Source organism: Lissotriton helveticus, chromosome 5_1 (genome assembly GCF_964261635.1).
Source record: "Lissotriton helveticus chromosome 5_1, aLisHel1.1, whole genome shotgun sequence".
NCBI lineage: Eukaryota > Metazoa > Chordata > Amphibia > Caudata > Salamandridae > Lissotriton > Lissotriton helveticus.
The window spans coordinates 2,033,624,673-2,033,646,089 of record NC_136065.1 but is presented as its reverse complement, the minus strand read 5'-3'; the positions used below and the strand labels follow the sequence as shown (position 1 = coordinate 2,033,646,089).

General features: G+C 45.5%; 1 protein-coding gene across 2 annotated transcripts in view; it reads right to left on the bottom strand.

Moving 5' to 3' along the window:
- LOC144756216 (uncharacterized) overlaps window positions 1-21,417 on the bottom strand; it is a 156,156-nt gene that overhangs the window by 113,452 nt on the left and 21,287 nt on the right. For both annotated transcript variants that reach the window (XM_078645829.1, XM_078645830.1), the window contains exon 2: window positions 16,011-16,137. In XM_078645829.1, coding sequence (XP_078501955.1) covers window positions 16,011-16,137 — 127 coding nt within the window. The remainder of the gene's footprint in view (window positions 1-16,010; window positions 16,138-21,417) is intronic.

Below are 21,417 nucleotides of genomic sequence, written 5' to 3'. Positions count from 1 at the left end.
TTTAGGAGTGACATATGTAAAAATATGTAAAAATAAGATAGCTTACCACTTTGGAAGTACGTTTTATTCCAAAGTCAAATTTGCATACATTTTGCTTTTAAAGCCAGCCTGCAAAGCAGGCCTGCCTTTAAAAGTGACAGCCGGCAAAACAACAGTGCACACTCCAGAGCAGGAAGTCTACTGGGCCTCTAAACCTACCGGCCCTATTATATACTAGGGACTTAAAGGTAATTTGAATCCCTCTTGCCCTATTATATACTAGGGATTTAGAGGAGTCTGTCATTGCCAATTGTAATTATACCCACTTAACACATACCTTTTTTAATTAGAGCACTGGCCCTGGTGTAGTGTAGTTCCTATAGCACCTCTGCAGGACCTGCGCTTTTGGATAACATACACTGTGGGTCTGGTGGTAGGCTGACTCAGTGCACCCCCGCCGCGTGTGTTGGCATTGTTTGCATTAGCTAGCTCACAGTGCCACTAGAATCTCCTTTTAGCAGAGAGATTAGCATTTGGCAATCTCAGAAGATAACAACCCAGATTCCTCAGACTCTTGGAAACAATATACTACTTTCACCCAGTCACTCGGGCTTGATCATTTGGTCTCAGAGAGATACATGGAACAAACAGTTGAGCTTGATTACAATAAGAATTTATTGCACGGTTGTTCTTCTGGTGTAAAATATATGTGCTGCTACAACTGGTTACACAGTAGCAGAGATATAGGATCAGCAGGAAAGTGAATAAAAAGGAATAGTACAGTTCTACCATTTTGCAATAGTCATGAACATATACATAAATATAAAATGCATTTATCAAATGAAGCGCATACTCCTACAATGCCTGTCTAGATGTACCCAAGTGTACCTAGCTTGTGAGTAGGTGCGAAAGAGCTAATAAGCCTAGAAGCCAAGAATCCCGCTAGGATTTAGTCGCAACCCCATTACCTGAATAATGAGAGTGTGGGACCTCGTTCTGGTCTCTAGTTGGACACCCCGCAAGGGATGTTTAGACCACTGTCAGCTGAAGTGACTGCATGCAGGAGCCTCAGCGTCTCTGGTCAGTATGTCGGCCTTGAAGTCTCAGTTCCCTCCAACTACTGATAGCAGGAGGTGCTGTATTTATACAGTCCTTGTGAGTGTGTTAGCCATTGTTTAGTATGAGGATGGCGTACGGGATTAAACCTTGTGCGTAGATAGGAGAGGTTTAGTATACCCCCTGCGTAGTGTCCTCATAAATGATTCATATGTGCTAAGGATGACATCTTAGCCGTTGTAATTGGGGAAAACCCTCCCTCTACATGGAACGAGGTAAAAGGTTTAGTCCCTATAAGGCGTTCAAACCTTATAAGGCGTTCTGTCCCTATAAGGCGTTCTGTCCCTATAAGGCGTTCTGTCCCTATAAGGCGTTCTGTCCCTATAGGCGTTTTGTCCTTATAAGGCTCGTTCATGTGAAATGTGGGGGAGATGATGTAGGCAAAGGGTATGATGTTCCCTGGACCTATATTAGAGTACCGATATAAAACATAACAGTGGGTCTGGTTAGCATAGGCCAGGGCAATCTCAGAGTCAGAAAACCAGCATCTAGGGGTCCCAATTGGGGCAAAAAATAGGGGGGGGGGGAACGCACTACAAAAAGACATGGTTCCTCACAGCATGTGAACAAGTCAAGGCAAAATTTAAGCGAGTGCGGTTTCTCCATTTACACGGAACCTACCTGAGGCCAAACAAATTGACTATGAAATACCCCGCCAGATCCGCAGGTTGCTGCAGATGCAAGCATCCTTCTCTATCAAAATGTGCCTCTTGGGTGTGATGCCAGAAGGAAATGCTTCATAATGAAAACCTGAATTTTGGCGCTGAGTATGATGTTGGCGAGGAGGCGCATTGCAATACAGTGGGTGAGGATTAAGGCCCGAAGGAAAAGCCTGGAAAGCAGAATTAATAGAGTGGGCAGTAGCAGAGTAGCAACTTCCTCAGACTTAGATATCCTAGAAAGCACATCTAACTTGTTAATATTATTAGCTTAATGGACAGGAAGGTTCTGCGCCCAACCCTTCAAGAGTGCAAATGCCCGGCCACACTTTGGCCTTTGGCTATTCGCAGCATGCTGTTGGTCAGTACTCCCTCGTCCCAGGAAGCCTCTACCCCAACCAGCCTAGCACGGCCTTCGTGTCCAAAGTAAGCCCTAATTTACTACTATCCCAGTCCAGTGGCCCTCTTTCCCTTTGTAGGTCGAGCATGGGCAGCGCATTTGCTGCTCTGCGAGCCATGCTGTATTAGGGTATGGACTTGAAGCCACACCCACTCTCCACCCATATTTTTCATTTTCTTGTGTAATTTTCTATCGTAAAAGCAGGCTTCTAATTGGTTAATAGGCTTGTTAGTCCATCTTGAGTACCGCCTTGTCTTCATTTGTAACCTTTATATAAACAAATGGGAGAGTAAGGGAATCTATTCACAAAGGTGAATGGAGAGTACTCCTACTCCCCTGGACTATACATCTAAAAAACATGAGAGGAGTACCACCAAGACGTGCTCAAAGAGCGATCTGAGTGGGATGACTATAGTAGAAGAAGAGAGTCCTTCTTTTGTTTATAAACCCCTCACTCACCAACCTGGTTGGTGACATGCTTCATCATCGGGGTCCACCCTGATAGCCGAGTGCCATCAGGGTGTGCTTCGACACCTGGATTACAGTGGAGCTGGTATTTGTGTGAATGGTGCAAAAAAATAATGTTAAAAAATGTCCTGGTATAACTTATGTGAAAAATAATTTTATTCTAAAGCTACTGGACAAAATTAAAATGGTGTATAGATACAGGTAAGGTTTGTTATGACCAAGTGTATCTGTATGTGAAAGGTCTACATGTTTCAACCCGTGGATGGAAAATGCCGGGTTTTCTTCAGGACCAGAGGAAAATGGGTGGTCAGGGCACACTAACGCACTGCCAGTCCTAGATTCCTTCGACCTACTGACAAAAATCTGTAGTAGGAAAATGTCTCGTTCCCAAATGGGCAAGAGAAAATGCAAAAAGACTCCTGTTCCGGGTCTTAAGGCTTCACGGGGTGGAGGGAAGGTTGGCCTCGGTTAGGGGCATACTAGTTTCGCAGAGGTAATGTGGCTAGGTACCTACTCGCCTCTCCATAGCGGGGCGGCATGACACTTGGTCATAACAAACCTTACCTGTATCTATACACCATTTTAATTTTGTCCAGTAGCTTTAAAATAAAATTATTTTTCACATAAGTTATACCAGGACATTTTTTAACATTATTTTTTTGCACCATTCACACAAATACCAGCTCCACTGTAATCCAGGTGTCGAAGCACACCCTGATGGCACTCGGCTATCAGGGTGGACCCCGATGATGAAGCATGTCACCAACCAGGTTGGTGAGTGAGGGGTTTATAAACAAAAGAAGGACTCTCTTCTTCTACTATAGTCATCCCACTCAGATCGCTCTTCATTTGTAACCGCCCATGAGGACTTGCTCTTTTACTTTGGTTGTCACACAGTACTTTTATTTTAGTCTTTAAGCACTCTTATTTAATTAATTCCTCATACTGCAGGCACATTATACTTTCCTGCAACATTCAGCGCCCCATGCACGCTTTCACCTTCATTGTAGCGTCCAGACCACATTTATTATGTAAAATGGCAGTCAAAAACATCCGTTTCTTATTTTATAACAGTGCGCCATGCCACACTTTCACTTTCATGCAGCAGCCCTATATGCCTGCCAGCACTGCACCGTACCGGACTCACATGACACCCCCCTCTCCCCGCCCCCACTGCTCAGCAGCAGAAGCCAGGAGCAGCAACGCAGGAAGAGGAGCAGTCAACAAGCAAGGTAAGTGGCACAGTTAAGTGTTTTTTTAAATTATTTAGATATCTATTAATAGTACTTTTTCCTTTGGCAGCGCAGAATGCTTTTACTATAGCGCGCCTTTATTTTCTTCCAAACTTGTTTTTACATACGCTGTGTGCAGGAAAAAGAGAATATGTGCGAATGTGGGGTATGTGTAACTGTTGGCCTCACAGAGCAGTCCCTTCTCACTTGTTTTACATCTGTAGATGGTTGATAATGTCCAAATATTTTATAATTTCACCAATATAGCTGTTATTAACTAACTCCATAAACAGATGGGAGTCAGAAACAAACCTGGGGGCGTCTTACTCCACCAGCGACACAAGGCATGTTGGGAAGCGCAATGTAATTGTTGTACCGCTCACAAACAGACTGACTCAATTAAGAAACTCCAGCCTGTCTCACAAGCTGCATACTTTGCCTACTGAAACGTATTCCTCAGGGAAGTATTTACAGTCTGCACACAGTTTCCCAGATTTTTGGTCATATTAACGGAAGGAATTTGGACACTGTTTGAGCGCACACGACATTCAGTTTTTTGGGTGGGAGTGTGGAGAAAGATGTAGAAGTCGATTAAAAAAGATCTGCTCTGTTCCTGTTTGAAATTGTACTGCCCCACTTATATTTTTTTCAAGAAAAGTATTTCTTGTATTGTTTGACATTGCAGTAACATGAAGTAATAGTTTCCACAGCCTCCGACGAATAGAGGGCATTTGCAAAACTACGCAGCAACAAATTTGAAGTGAAGCCGTTTCAGCCTGCCCATTTCTTGCGTTCTTTGAAATCACAGACTCTACACCAGGGCTTTCCAAATTTTTCATGTTGGTGACACACCTTTTGGAGATGCAACATTTTTGGGACACAGTAAGGCAGTGTAGCAAGCGAGCCCGAACCACCTAAGGGGGATTGGAGGGGGGGGGATTTAATAATGCACACATTGACACATGCCCCAGGGATTTACGGCACAAAAAGTGCGGGTGCATGCACTGCCAACCCTTTCAACCATGCACAAAGTCCGCCTGCTGCCTTGCATACTATGAGTTATACAAAAATCCGTTCAGGAAGGTGATATTGTGAGTGGTAAAACAACGATGCAACTTATCAGCTAGTCTCTGCACATTGAACTCAGATGACACCGCTCTCCAAATGCCAACAGAGCTAAAAGCCAAAAGGCCAAAAGGCCAAAATCCAACTAGAGCTAGACAAAGTGCAAACACTGATTTTTCATACCGAAAAATAGCACAAAAAGAAATGGTGTCAAATAATGCAGGACAAAATAGAACTACCTGGGAAGTTTATGTAATCCGGCACTGAGAGCTTGCTACCCTGCGCGCTACATTACAGGCACCACACTCATAATATTTCAAAACTATATTTATACCTTATTTACAGTAAATACCATGAGAGAAGCAGTTTTTACTGATATTAGGTCGAGGGATGTGTAGGTGGAAGTAAATGTGGCACAACCGGTTCTGCATATCATGAACATCCAATGTCTGTGGGTGGGTGACGTCCCTGCTCCTATTAATGCAGGATGTGTTGGATTGCACAAAGCATCACATGTTTCACCCCCACAGGCAAGCATGTGGAGTTCCTTTGAGTGACTGAGACCTGATTTTGAAAATGTGTAGGAGTAAGATCTAATTAGCACCTCTAATGACATGAGGACAAAACGGCACACAACTTTTGACATCAATTAGAAGGCTAATGACATCAATAAAATGTAACAAAAATAAAATAAATGTGTCAAATGAAGAAAGTGACATCAGATCCTCTCGCAAATAGACTCCTGGCTTAAAAGTAGCATTACAGCCACCAGGTGGGCCCAAACCAGCTCCTCCCTCCAACTAAACGGGTCTGTGGCAGTGGTCACACTGTGGTTGCTTAGGTGCAACGCCTCCCATGAGCTACTTTGCATAGAGAACTCTGGAGACAGTTCTAGCCCTTGCTTGACACATTTAGCCTCCTTTGAGTGACAACTCACTGCACCTCCAAATGCGTGAGCCTCACTCGCAATGAGTGGGACTTTAGTTCACCGTGGAACCAGGCTAACAAAAGGCTACACAGTCACAAGCCTTAATAGTCACAAGACACCATTTTGAGCCCTAGTGGAGTCTAAATATAAGGGTTAAGGCGGTGTGACTTGATGTCGCTGTCCAGGTCCCTGGCTCCTTATCACACTGCCCACAGATGATACCTCACCACATGTGCCTTTGGTCCCTTTGCCAAAAGAGGTAAGGTACCAACCTCGCTTCTTGTCACCAGACAGTGTTTCCAATATCGGACTTTTAACTTAAAAGGAAGGAATGAGTGGAAACTGCAGATAATAAATAGGGATAGCAAGAACAGCCAGGGGTCTAGGAGGGCAAACAAACCACCCCTCCAGGGACACTTGTCTTTTTAGACCCATACCACAAACTACAAGTCCCAGGATGCAAGTGCTTTTCCATAAATTAGGCATGGCCGCAGGTGCCACACATGACGTAGAACGACTTGGGGAGCAGTACTCTGCTAAATTAAAATAGTGTGATCGAAGATTACGACTCCCAGAGTGCAATACTCTTCAATGAAAGCTTAACATGGGAGCACAGAGACAGCGGAGCTAGGAGTAGCCTTCTAGTAAACCTAATTTTAAGAGACTGCGATTGAACTCACATTTGTAGGAGTTCTCTAAAACTAAATTACCTTGCAGGTCAGCAGCGACACGTTGTGGGGGCAGCAAGAGTGGGGGCTGCGAGGGCACTGTTGCCAAGTTAATCAGTTCTTACCCTATTAGTGAAAACAATTAGAACTTTCACTTTAGCAGTAGCCGCATTCCACTTGCACTTTAGTGCCCCATTAACCCCTGAGATCACTCAAGGTGTTTCCACACACGGGTGCCCACACCTCCCCCAGGCCCTCAGTTGGGCAACTATGCAGTGAGTGCATTTTCAGTTCTCGCTTTAGGGTCCATGGCCGCCAGGCTATGTCATTCAGTGAATGCAAAAACATCCCAGCTGTTAGTCTAAACCAGATGGGGATTATTCAGGCAGGCAAAAACACAGAATGGAACAGCAAGAAAATGCCCACTTTCTAAAAGGGACATTTTCAAACACACAATTTAACAAGCATTTGCAATGCAGTAGGTCTCGCATTAGGAAAGTTTGAGTTATTAGTCTTGTACATGACAAATTTGTTATTTATGTGTTATTTTTGAAAATTGTGAAATTAATAGCTTTGTCATTTACAATGCAAATACTTTTATTTTTTGACAATGTGACACCTATAGCATTTTTAATGCAACATGTTTAGTATTTACGTGACTTAGAAGTATTGATTTTACAAATAACAATGTTTTTTTTATTTTTAAATAATTAATACTTAAATAAAAGTTAGGTGGAGTTGGATTTGGAGGGTGGAGTTGGAGGGTGGAGTTTGAGGCTGGAGTTGTAGTTGGATGGTGTAGTTGGAGGATGGAGGTGGAGGGTGGAGTCGGAGGGTGGAGTTGGAGGGTGGAGTTGGGTGGTGGAGTTGGGTGGTGGAGTTGGGTGGTGGAGTTGGATTTTGAGGGTGGAGTTGGAGTCTGTAGTTGGAGGGTGGATTTGGAGGCTGGAGTTGTAAGGTGGATTTGTAGGGTGTATTTGGATGTTGGAGGATGGAGTTGGACAGTGGAGTTGGATGGTGTTTTTGGAGGGTGGAGTTGGAGGGTGTAGTTGGATGGTGGAGTTAGTGGGTGTAGCCGGAGGGTGGATTTGGAGGGTGTAGTAGTACTTGGATGGTGGATTTGGATGGTGGATTTGGAGGGTAGAGTGGTGGACGAGAAGAGTGGTGGCGCTAGAGTGTGTGCACTAGAGTGTGCGCGCTAGAGTGTGTGCGCTAGAGTGTGTGCGCTAGAGTGGTGGTGCATAGGGTGGCGGATACAGTGGTGGCGGATACGGTGGTGGCGGATAGAGTGGTAGAGTGTTGGTGGAGAGAGTGGTAGAGTGGTGGCAGTAGAAGGCTGTACTGTGTGAGAGAGAGAGAGTGTGTGTGTGTGTGTGAGAGTGAGTGTGTGTGTGTGAGAGAGAGTGTGTGTGTGAGAGAGAGTGTGTGTGTGTGAGAGAGAGAGAGTGTGTGTGTGTGAGAGAGAGAGAGTGTGTGTGTGAGAGAGAGTGTGTGTGTGTGAGAGAGATAGAGAGTGTGTGTGTGTGAGAGAGAGAGAGTGTGTGTGTGAGAGAGAGAGAGAGAGAGAGTGTGTGTGAGAGAGTGTGTGTGTGTGTGAGAGAGTGTGTGTGTGAGAGACAGTGTGTGTGTGAGAGAGAGACAGTGCGTGTGTGAGAGAGAGAGTGTGTGTGTGAGAGAGAGTGTGTGTGTGAGAGAGAGAGTGTGTGTGTGTGTGTGTGTGAGAGAGAGAGTGTGTGTGTGTGTGAGAGAGAGAGTGTGTGTGTGTGTGAGAGAGTGTGTGTATGTGTGAGAGAGTGTGAGAGAGTGTGTGAGAGAGAGAGTGTGAGAGGGAGAGTGTGAGAGAGAGAGAGTGAGAGAGAGAGAGTGAGAGAGAGTGTGTGAGAGAGAGTGTGTGAGAGAGAGTGTGTGTATGTGTGAGAGAGAGTGTGAGAGAGTGTGAGAGAGTGAGAGAGAGTGTGAGAGAGTGAGAGAGAGTGTGAGAGAGTGAGAGAGTGTGAGAGAGTGAGAGTGTGAGAGAGTGTGAGAGAGTGTGAGAGAGAGTGTGTGAGAGAGAGTGTGAGAGAGTGAGAGAGAGAGTGTGAGAGAGTGAGAGAGAGAGTGTGAGAGAGAGTGTGTGTGTGAGAGAGAGAGAGTGTGTGTGTGAGAGAGATGATATGCAAGAACAGAGAAGAAAAAATAAAACCTGAGAGGGGAAGGGGACACAAAGTAAAAGGGGCGCAGAGTACTTTAAACTGGAGAATCCAAGAATGCGTGGGCAGATGGGGAATGCTAGAAGGAAGAGTGGAAGAGAACCAGGGGAAGGAGAGATCAGTAGAATGAGCAAGGGTAGAGAAGGGGAGGAGAAAAGGGGGGCGTGAAGGATAGCGAGGAGAAATAAATGAGAGAGTGGGGGGAGAAATGTTGGAGGATAATGATGAGGGGAGTGAAAGCTGGATGGAGAAAAAAGGGGTGCTCGTGAAGGAATGGCTTGAAAGAGTGGGTGTGCACGGCCCGGGGAGGAGTGAACGAGAGGGGGCGATGTGGTGTGCGAGGGAGGAGTGAAATCCGAGCACGAGGAACCGAGCTCCGCCTTCAATGGATTCTTCCAGATGCAAAGGGTCAGGGCTGCAAACACCAGGGATGCCTGCCAGAGCCAATGAGAGGGAGCGAGGCGGGGAGGGGCTGGCGCGAGGGCATGACGGTGGTGATTAATGGAAGAATTAATAGAGGAGGGAGGGATAGGATAGTGAGAGAAAATGGAAAGGAGGACGGGGAATGCTTGAGAGCGAAATGGGAAACCAAAGGCGGCGCTAGGAGGAAGAGGGCGAGCTAGGGAGAAGAAATGGAGAGATTGGCAGAGGAAGGACCGAGGAACGTGCAGGGAGGGCGGAAGCGGGACTGTGCACAGAAAACACATAGGGGCGAAAAGAGAGGGAGAGAGCAGGGCAAAAGTTCGCTCCGAGTGAAAAGAAGCAGAAGGAAGAAACAGTAGGAAGAGAAAGCGGAAAAGGGCGAAAGAGAGAGCAGGAAACAAAGAAAGACGGTGATTAAGAAGAGGAGAAACGGAGACTAAAGGAAAGGGAGATGAAGGGTGAGGAGAAAAAGCGTAGAGACAAGCATTGGCCATGGAAGTGCGTAAGAACACGAGCATGGGATGGTGATGGTGGAAGGGAGGGAGCAAATGTTCAAAACGGGGAGATGCAGTGCAAAGCAGCAAGTAAGACGAGAACGGTATTGCGTAAAAACACGAGCAGGAGACACAAAGTAAAAGGGGCGCAGAGTACTTTAAACTGGAGAATCCAAGAATGCGTGGGCAGATGGGGAATGCTAGAAGGAAGAGTGGAAGAGAACCAGGGGAAAGAGAAGTGGAAGGAGAGATCCGCAGAATGAGCAAGGGTAAAGAAGGGGAGGAGAAAAGGGGGGCGTGAAGGATAGAGCGGAGAAGAAAGTGAGAGAGGAGGGGGAGAAATGTTGGAGGATAATGATGAGGGGAGTGAAAGCTGGATGGTGAAAGAAGGTGTGCTTGTGGAAGGAATGGCTTGAAAGAGTGGGTGTGCACGGGCCGGGGGGGGAGTGAACGAGAGGGGGCGACATGGTGTGCGAGGGAGGAGTGAAATCCGAGCACGAGGAACCGAGCTCCGCCTTCAATGGATTGTTCCAGATGCAAAGGGTCAGGGCTGCAAACAACAGGGATGCCTGCCAAAGTCAATGAGAGGGAGCGAGGCGGGGAGGGGCTGGCGTGAGGGCATGACGGGGGTGATTAATGGAAGAATTAATAGAGGAGGGAGGGATAGGATAGGAGAGTGAGAGAAAATAGAAAGGAGGACGGGGAATGCTTGCGAGCGAAATGGGACACCAAAGGCGGCGCTAGGAGGAAGAGGGTGAGCTAGGGAGAAGAAATGGAGAGTTTGGCAGAGGAAGGACCGAGTAACGTGCAGGGAGGGCGGAAGCGGGACTGAGCGCGGAAAACACATAGGGGAGAAAAGAGAGGGGGAGAGCAGGGCAAAGGTTTTCTCCGAGTGAAAAGAAGCAGAAGGAAGAAACAGTAGGAAGAGAATGAGGAAAAGGGCGAAAGAGAGAGCAGGAAACAAAGAAAGACGGGGATTAAGAAGTGGAGAAACGGAGACCAAAGGAAAGGGAGATGAAGGGTGAGGAGAAAAAGCGTAGAGACAAGCATTGGCCGTGAAAGTGCGTAAAAACACGAGCAGGTGATGGTGGAAGGGAGGGAGGAAATGTTCAACACGGGGAGATGCAGTGCAAAGCTGCAAGTAACACGAGAACGTTATTGCGTAAAAACACAAGTAGGAGATGGTGATGGTGGAAGGGAGGGAGGAAATGTTCAACACCGGGAGAAGCAGTGCAAAGCTGCAAGTAACACGAGAACGTTATTGTAAACAAGCTCTTGGCATTGCTGTGGCGGGGCGGGAGCGCATTGCTTTGAAGTCGGATGGCGGGGGAGCAGCTTGGGAGGCAGCATTCCATGTCTGGTGCGAGGCTGATGGGTTTGACGTGCACGTACGTCTCACACGACTGGATCACATGCACTGGACGTAATCCGCGCTTGGTCAAGAGTTTGTTTCACCTACTATATACTCGCCTATTAATCCCTGCGGGATATAATAGACAAGACCTAAAAACCCCCTCCAGTAAAAGATGTATTTTTAAATTCTGTGCTCAGGGAACCCTAACTCCAAATCTCTACCTCTTCTCAATTGAAAGGTACACATGTAAGATGTTACAAGGCAGCTCCAATGTTAACCTATGGGAGAGATAGTCCTTACAATAGTGAAAAGTGAAACTGACAGAATTTCACTATCAGGACATGTAAAACACACCAGCACACTGCACCCTGCCCATGGGGCTACCTTTGGCCTACGTTAAGGATGCCTTACATGTAAGAAAAGGGAAGGTTTAGGCCTGGCAAGTGGTTGCACTTGTTAGGTCGACCTGACAGCTCAAAACTGCACGCACAGACACTGCAATGGCAGGCATGAGACATGGTTGCAGGGCTACTTAGGTGGGTGGCACAATCAGTGCTGCAGGCCCAGTAGTAGTATTTGATTTACAGGCCCTGGGCACACACAGTGCACTTTACTAGGGACTTACCATTAAATCAAATATGTCAATCATGGATAACGAAACATAATCACAATTTACACAGGGACCACTTTCACTTTAGCATTCATCAGCAGTGGTAAAGTGCCCAGAGTACACAAACCAGCAAAAACGAAGTCCAGCATATAGTCAAAAGTACAGGAGGTAGAGGCAACAAAGACAGGGAAAATCACGCCAAGGATGACAGGGCTAACACCCTGCTAAGTGAATGTTTCTTGCCTTTGTCGGGAGTAAAATTCTAACCTTTTCTTGGGTAGGAAGAGATAGCAGTGGAGTTTGTAAAGTTGCTGGTGCGCATAAATACACAGGCATTTCAAATCTGAAACATGGCTCCCTCTACGCTCAATGCAACTGTGAATTTGTGTACTCACAAGAAAACTAATGCATGTAACATTTTTTAAATACCGAAAGTATTTTAAACTCGTAAAAATTATGTATTTGCAAATGTAAGCGAACAACAATGCAAAAAGGGCCACTAGGCTTTGGAATCTCAACATGTAAAGTGCTGTTGGCTACGAAGAAGGCCTGGCTGAAAGTATCAGACGCCATTTAGGATCACTTGACCTGTGTGTATAGTGGTGCAGTGCAAAGCAATGTTGATGGAGATGGCCTTGCCTTTGCAGCTGAACATCAGTGCATGCTGCTGGGGGCAAACAGAAATATTCTCTTAGGTGATATTACATTGTCAGCTTTTATCGATGTATTGCATTTTCGACATATAACCTAAATCGAATACATCTTAAAGCAACTAATATTATGGAGATTTACCTATTCTATGCGGTGCAAGACATATTCTGTATTATAAATCGTTTTCTCTGAAGTCCTTACATGTAAAGTGTTTTGCGAATTAGTTGAACACGGTATGGGTCCTTACTTGTGCCATGGTTTTTAATGGGAGGATTATTCCTGCATCATAAACATGTCCTCGTTTTACAGTGCTCTAAACATCTTTGCTCGCACACCGCAGAAACACGAATCTGTCAAACCTTTATTAAATTGGCAAATCCATTACCCTCTATTTTATTAGACAATTTAAAAAGCGCCTGGAAACCTTGCATTGCGGGGTTTGTGCCAAATGTTTCGCCTTGGGGACCGATTCATAAGCAGACACATTAGTTTGCATTCTTTCAGGTTACGCATGGGGTGTGTTGTTGATAGCGCTTATAAATTGCTTGTTTGAAGTTGTCAATTTATCAAGGTGCTTTAGGTTCAGCTACTGCTGAAACAGTTCATTTGTTTTTAGTCCCAAAACGGAGCACGAGGCATCAGCATTCAAGTTATTGTTTGAGGGTCAGTGTGTACCATCTACTCCTCCCCCGTTCCATCTTGTCCCACTTGTGTCAAAACTTGCCGGGAATGGGGAGTGGAGGGGGCTCTCTGAACTGGACTGTACATTCGACGAACGCGGCAAAGGGAACGAAGCTGCGCGCACATGCCTAAATGTCTCCGTCGCCTTCCTCCATATACTTCGTCACTGACATGCGCATTACCATCCTGCTAAAAAGGAGTAGAGCGCATCTCCTCGTCGTTCCACGACACACCCACACGTGGCAGGGGACACAGTACCGTATCGCGCCACACAGTTTGGAAAGCTCCGCTCTACATGGTATGCAACTTTATCTTTGCGTACTCAAACTCCCTGTGCCTGTACCAGGCCTTTCTGAACTCATTTATTATGCCAGTTTCCCCCTATGTATTATTGTTTTTCCCTGAGCTATCTTCTGCCAACATTCATTCACTCCTACTGAATTTCTGTTGTCATATCCTGTCACTTACTTAAATGGTAAATGTTCCACTGATAAATGCTATAGTAAAACTATATCTATCTCATCGCAAAGGAATCACCGAAAAGGAGGCAACTATGTCCACTAGATCGATAACTATAGTTTCAATACTACAGTATGTTTTTTTTATTGGTTCCTATGTGTCTATCTATTGCATATCTTTGTTTATGTTAACAAACTCGTTGTGTCTTTGATTTTACAATTATATTTTATTCAGAAGATATTCACAAGGGAGTCTGATGTAATGATTTTTCATTTTTTATTTATCTCATTCATTACCTTTTTCTTGTCTTTCCTTGTATCGGGTTATGATCACCGTCTGTTTTGACATACAATTTTTACTTTGTAAGCCATTGTATGGCCCTGATTTTTTTTTTATAAAACGATTTTATTAGTTTTCCATGAATACAAACCAGTGGAGGTGACAGTCCCAGGACCGCCATTACACAAATGGCTCATGCTGTCGCAGGATAACAAGCTAATATCAAGTGATTGTCCCTCCCTCCCACCATCCCAACATCCCTTCCCCCCTCCCCCACCCCCTGCCAGCGTGCCCCACTTCGGTTGATCACCATAAGGTCAGCCGACCATCCAGTCGTGCAACCAGCTACACAAGAAGATGCAGACGAAGAAACAAATTGGAGTGTCTCCGTGAATACAGATGGGCCCACACATTCACAGCTCAATCTACTAGCATCACCAGCCCTGCCTCGCGACCGGGTGTCCCTCCTACTCACCCATACGTCACATCCTCTCACCACACATTCTCTATCCGTCTGGCGCTGGCGTTCGGTCCCCCTGACTAGGCTCTGTGCGCTCCTACCCCTCCTCATCCTCGGCGTCTTCGGACGGGGCGCGTAACTCGGCGACCAGAGCTTCCCATGCCCTTGCTGTTTCTAGCGCCTTATCATGAACGGAGCGCCTAGCTAGTAGCAGGCGGAGCGTCCCTTCGCTACCCGCCCAAGTAAAAAAACGTGTCCGCCATCTCTGATAGCTAGGCCCCATGTTGGATTTCCAATGCATAGTAAGTTCCCTTTTTGCTATAATTAGCCCCAGGTCATAGAACTTACTAGTAACCTTGGTGTTAGGGGTGTGCGGGAACCAGAGCAATAAACAAGTCGCCATTTCTGCCTCTAATGTCCGCCCTGTCGCTTGATTTAGGCACGTCACCACCTCATCCCAGTAGGATCCCAACCCTATACAAGACCAAAACATGTGCAAGAAATCAGCACCGTCTGCATTACACCTCGGGCATGTTGAATGGGAAACACCAAAATACTGCGAGATCTTGGCCGGGGTCAAGAACGCCCTATGCAACGTAAAAAAATGTACCAACTGGAACCGGGCATTGCGCGTGCCTTTCCAGGCACGCCGCAACAGTTGAGGCCATGTTGTCTCCGGTATGGCTTTGCCGATATCTGCCTCCCATTTGCCTTTTAGGGCATCCAGGGGTGGAAGCTGTTCGCTCGACAGGCGTCGATAAAGGCACATAACAGCTTTAAAGGTACCCGCCGCCATAGTGAAATATTGACAACCCGGCGAAGTCGGCGGTTCCTGCAACCCCATCTTCCAGTGGCGCTGCAGCCCTACCACCAACGCGGCGTGCAATAAATAGTCTCCCCGCGGCAGCTCAAATAGTTCCTGCAATTCCTGAAATGACAACAATGAACCATCTCTGTATAAATCTCCCACCATATGAAGTCCGAGTTCCTCCCAAACCGCTAGCGCAGACCAGTTTCCCTCATGAGGAAGGGCCGTGCACATGCCTAGAGGTATCTCCTGGGCATACCGGTGGGAGCAACCCACCCGTTTCTGACTCCGATTTCAGCACAAGTGAAGAGTGCGCTCTTCAAGAGTGAGCTGGTTAAGATCGATCTTCTGCTGAAGAACTATAAATGACAAGACATGCCGAGGAATCGCTCTGCCGCACGGTCCTTTAGGTCCTCGGAACTCACGAGCTATCGCCTGCGTGAGCCACTGAAGTTGTGCCGCCAAATAATACCACTCAAAGTCAATTGTATGGCCCTGATGAAGAGACCTTGATGCTGTGAAACAGGTGTTGGCCAGTTTTTGGTCAAAAAATAAAAACAAAAGATTTGAATGAAAACAATTATTTTTTAAACAACCTATTTGTCTGTAGACTTCAAACTGAGTTTGTCTTTTCATTGATTATCTCTGGCGGCTAAGGGGAAGCGATGCGCACTTTTGAAGTCTTCCCTGTCTGATGATTAAAACCTCAAATTTCCCCTTAGTCTTAGTTATTTATTTACAAATGATTGGCTGTCAGTTCAAAGTGAAAGCGCAGCATGGGGCGATTTTTCAAAAATAGCATATGCAATGCAATGGGTCTCGCATTTGCAAACGTTTAAGCCAATGGTATTGTCATGAATGCCAATAGCTCAAACTCTCGTAAATGCGTGACCTATTTCACTGCAAATGCATGTTACCACTTACAATATTTAAGCATGCATCATAACCACTGCTGCCTGTTTTTCAGGAGTAACCACTCCACCTCAACATAGCCACATCATTACTGCGGGAAGAATGAAAGTAATAGAACAAAGAGTATCCGGATGACAGCAACATTTCATATTAATGATCAAAGCTGCAACTTTACCTAGCGAGATCAGCGCTCGGTGAATTTCTTTCATCACGTTCCCATAAAGCTCCTTCTGCCATTCTTGTAAAAGATTCCAATCGTCCGCAGAGAAACAGCAAGAAGCATTGGAAATGGGAACCTGTGTCTGAAACAAAAAATAACGTTGTTTCTATCTTGGCTGCTACACTCTGTGTCCCTGTGTTCATCTTAAATAGATTGAACTTAATGTTAACTTTCCACCACATTCTGCCCTCTTCTTTTTAATGAAAGCAGAGATGGATACACTTAAGACTGTTTTAGAAATTAAAAAGGCGTAATGAATAAACTGACTGGGAGGGGCTGAAGACCACTTTTAAATATGAAACAATAGATTAAATAATAATAGTTTCAACACTCAGTGCCTGATTACAAGTGGGTCATTAAAGGACAACCCCCTCACACGCACCTATTTGCAAAGGGATTGCAGCTATAAACAATGAGGTGTTTATTGCATGCAGTAATTACAGGGGGCGATAAGATCTTGCGCCATTAAATTTTGCAGATTAAATTTGTAGGAAATTATTAGGGAACATGAATTGCTATTCATCTGGATATGTTAATGCATGTGTGTACGTGCGTAGGTTTGTATAAATATCGTACTTGTACAGCACCAAATGGCAGAAGAGTGATGTACAGGGTCAAAGGCAAGAATAAGGTCAACAAGTGATAAAAAGCTGAGATAGTTTGTGGCTTGTTACTGTACTGAGATATAGTGTTCTTAGTCTCCAGCCTGATGGTGTCGAGGCTGCGGGTATGTTGAGTGACACCCGAGTTGATGAGCTTGTCAGTAAGGTAAGCAGGGGTGTTATTCATGATGGCTTGGTAAAGGATGCATCTGGTTTTAACATGTTGAGGCCTGGCAAGTGGAGCCAATGTAATTCCATCTGGATGACCTTGATACGGTTATGCTAGGTTAAAGTATTTGTAGAGCGCGCTATCAACCTGGAGGGTATCCTAACGCTATGCGGGTACTGGAGCCTAAACTGTCTATAACGAGGTTACTTCAAAAGACAAGTCTTCCGCCTACTACGGAACTCAAGAAGCGAGAAGGAGGCTCAGATGTGAGGAGGTAAGTAATTCTGGACTTTAGTAGCAATATGCAAAGACGCCCGGCCCTTGGCTTTGTTTCTGTGTATGCATGGGATATGTGAAAGTAGGAGTTGGACAGAACGGAGGTGTCTCTGTGGTTGGCAGAAGGTGATTCAGGCATGGGGGAATAAAGTTTTGTAGTGCCTTGAATGTATGTGTAAGGAGTCTAAAGCGAGGGCATATGTGTACAGGGACCCAGTGGAGCTCCCTGAGGTGTGGGGGGGGGGGGGGGGTGTCCTGTGTGAGAGTTTGAGTATCAGTCTTGCTGCTTAGTTCGGGATGGATTAGCCCCTTCGCTGCAGGGGTAATTCCCCCACGGTGCAGGGGGGGGTTCCGCGGTGCTTGTGGCGAGCCCAGCTCGTCATGAGTCACAGTGGAGCTGTGCTCATGACGAGCTGGGCTCGTCACAACCCCGCCCACTGATTAATTCACCCGCACAGGCGGGGAATCAATCGCGCGTGGGCAGTGTGCAGCCGTTATGACGAGCTCAGCTCGTCATGAGCACAGCTCTACTGTGACTCATGACGAGCTGGGCTCATCATAAGCACCAAAGGTGTTAAAGCCTTCTGGTTTGTTGTTTGGAGATTCCGGCAGTGAGGGGATTTTTGCAGTATAGTTTGATGGTGACGAAGGCTTGCTGACAGTCCTTCTGGTGTGGTAGGGGAGCACTTGTAGATCTTCATTACAATTTTCAGGGTGTGGGAGCCCCAATAACTTGACTCTATATGCCCAGTTAGTTGTATATAATGATCCAGCGGTTCCTGGTGTAGTTGTTGGGTGAAGATGTAGGTCCCAGTTCAACGGCCATAAGTTGGAATTCCAAGTTAAGGTGCTGCGGCCGAAGATTACTACATCTGAACTGTCGGTGTTCAGCTTCAGATAGTTGGACTGCTTCCATTCGTCATGCAGGTGATGATCTTGCTTCTTGTGTTAGGGGTCCTGTCTGAGAGGGAGATTATCAGTTGCATTTCATTGGCGTAGGAGAGGATGTTGATGTTGTGGGTTTGCATGACTCTGTCCAGCGGAATGATGTATGTGTTGAAGAGCATGGGGCTGAGGGAACAGACTTGTGCTACTCCGCAGATTAGTTTAAAGGCTGCTGAGGAATAGTGTCAGGCTGCCAGCTTGTTTTTTCTCAGTTCAGAAGGAGCATGTCCAGTGGAGGGTGGTCTTGGACACTGAAGTCATGCAGATACATGATGAGGATAGGGTGTGAGACGGTGCTGAGAGCTGTCAAAAGATCCAGGAGGATGAGGGACACAGATTCCCCTCTGTCTAGAATCATGCGGATGTTGTCTATAGGGGAAATAAGTGCCGGTTCCATGCTGTGGTTGAGTCTAAAACATTATTGAGTGATGTCAAAGAGTTAATGGTTGCTGAGGTGGACAGTGAGAAATAGATTGATTACCTTCTCTGAGACCTTGACTGAGTATGGTAGGAGGGAGATGGGCCTGTAGTTGGAGAGTGTGGCTGGGTTTGCAAATGGCTTCTTGAGCAGGGGAGTGACGGTTTCTAGGTGTCTGGGATATCGCCTAAGTCAGTGGAGGCACTGAGGTTGGTAGTTAGAACTTCGCTGTTAGGAAGGAGTCATTTGGTGAAGACTCGGTCTGGGCAGGAGTTGGCAGGAATATCTGAAGATGTACTGTCATCATAGGTAGACCAGGAGCCAGAGATGTAGTTAAGTAGATTTATTAGTTAAAGTAAGATGGTACAGGGTGCCCCACCGGGAGCAGCATCTTGCTGCTCAGCCCCACTCAATCTAACTGATCACTCATTCAAAGAATGCACACACACCAAACATTCTATGACATCACACACATGCAGGCTGAGCAGCCAGGACTAGGAAGCATAGGACATAACATATCTCCTCCCTTCAGAAACAATAAAACAACAAGAAGCAAAGTGAAGAAAATAATCACATTTCGTTCCTTGGAAATTAAATTGAATTAGGTCACAAAAATCATATTAGATAGGTAAATGCATTCTTAGTTCACAACAAAAATCAAATAGCATTCTAGGATATTAAAGTTAATAAGGTCAACTAAGATGATGAGAGATAAATGATTCCTCTCTAGTTCACTTAAGATTAGAACATATAGCATAACTAATTGTATTCTTCATATAGAATGGGAATGAAACTGTCGTGTATTTCTATAGGTTCTGATTCGATCCCCCTATTCCTGACCCTATTCTGGTTAAACTTACTAGCTAGTTAACTAACAGTCAGCCCATGAGGCAAGAAATCCCCCATGATGCAGATACCGTTATCTGACGCAGTCACACTACGGCACAGGAACGTGTTATCTGATTAGGTCATAACGCTTGAGATCTAATTAGACAAGCAATATTCCTCCAGCCCCTGATAAGGCATACGACGTTCTCATAACAAATCAAACCTATGACAACCTGGATAATCCGTGCGGCCATTGTTTTGATTTCACAGAGAACTTTAGTAAAGAATGTGCTAACGAGCAAGTCGTATGACATCTTTATTGACGTACCTATGTCCATCCTTACGTCAATCTCGGCACCTTTAAGGTATAAATATTGCCGACCTTGCCCTATGCAAACACACGCGTGGTGACAAGACGGAGCAGCCATACTTGCCGAAGCCGAGAGCAGAAGCAGACCCCGCAGGCAGCAGCCCCGCCTTCCTGACGCGCTGAGAGACGCGCTGCTATCTCAAGCCGAGAGACCCAGCACCGGCGCTTCTGGGCAGCCCTCGCAGGCAGCCTGGAATATCAAGAGCAGAGAAAGAGATACCATTCCTCATTCATCCTAAATTCCAGGTACAGAACTGAATAACCCCTCCTAGAGAATTCTTTAGTTATTCACTTGGCAAAAACAAACTTAAACTAAACTGTAACTTTCTATTCCCGCCCACGCATTAGACTTAGGTCAGGTACACGGGGTAGGCGTATTTAGAAACACCAGTTGAGTACGTTTAGTCAAATGTATATGTGTATGTAAATATATTTTAATCATTTTAAACATCATATGGCTCAGAAACCATATCAATGTTTTTACAGTATTATTTTATACTATTGCTTCTAATGTATGCACTTTACTTAACTATAAGTATTGCAATAATATCGATCCATTTCTCTTGTACGAGAAAAGAGACTGATCAATAAATAACATCTTTTATTGAACACGCCCGTCTCTTCCTTTTCTCTACATTCTGATGAGACTAAGAATGCACGTACTGACTGAGTAAAATAATTGCCTTGTGCTCACACGACTCTTGAGATTGACTCTTGATTAGGGGAGAGCAAAGTTGTCATGTTCTATGGTTGTCAGAAACTAAATCCCTTCTTGTCTAATCAGGGGAGTTCATCCTTCCTTGAACATTCGAGAAAGTTTCTAGCGAACTCTGAGCTTAGCTGGCAAACCCAAAAATTAAGTCTAGTTTCGACAGTAGTAGACCTAGTTAACGTCTGGCCTAGGTCTTTACTGCTGTAGGTACTATTCCAATGCGCAGAGCCTATTGGGAAAATAGGAGCTACACTACATGGCGCCCAACGCGTTTGGAAAGGGCGATAAAACTAACGTAAGACATTTAGAGTAACTCAGTCGTGCTTTCTCACTCAGACCCCTTTTCCCAAATACTCCAAAGACGTCTGGAGTGGGTGAAAGGTTATTATATCCTCCAAAACCTCGCAGGAGGGAACTCCTATGTACGGTTCTTGGTCTAGTCAACGTTGAAGGATAAAACAGTTCCAAAATATTGTGCACCTAATCTCTGTTTCCATAAAGAAACCTGATCTGCAAATAAAAATAATACCATCCTGTCAGTAAAATGGGAGACAGTGATGGAGAAAGAGAGGCAATTAGATTAGCTACTGAAATAGCAGATGCTGATGCTACCATGCAAACAGCAGACCCGGATATAATACTCATCCAGGTCGCCAAAAGGAGATCTATAACCTTAAAACTTATAGAAAATGGACTGACACCTAGAGGTGGCACAGTCATATTCGTAATTGAGGCACACGAATATCGGCAGACAGAGGTATACTATACATGGATACATTTTCCAGCAGCAAATGCTGTAACAAAGTACTTCCACTATTACAAAGTAGAGGAACCTCCTGAAACGTACACTCCTTTCGAGGAGGTGGAAGTACCACTCAAATTCCAAGAGCATTTGCTCTTATTTGATGGCGCCCTAAAACATAATAATCACATTACAAGGCTCGGTCCTTTAGGAAGACCAGGAGCAACGTGGCCGGTCTTAGCCGGATACACACCACATCCAGACATCGACGAGATGACTGCACCAGAGCTATTAATACAG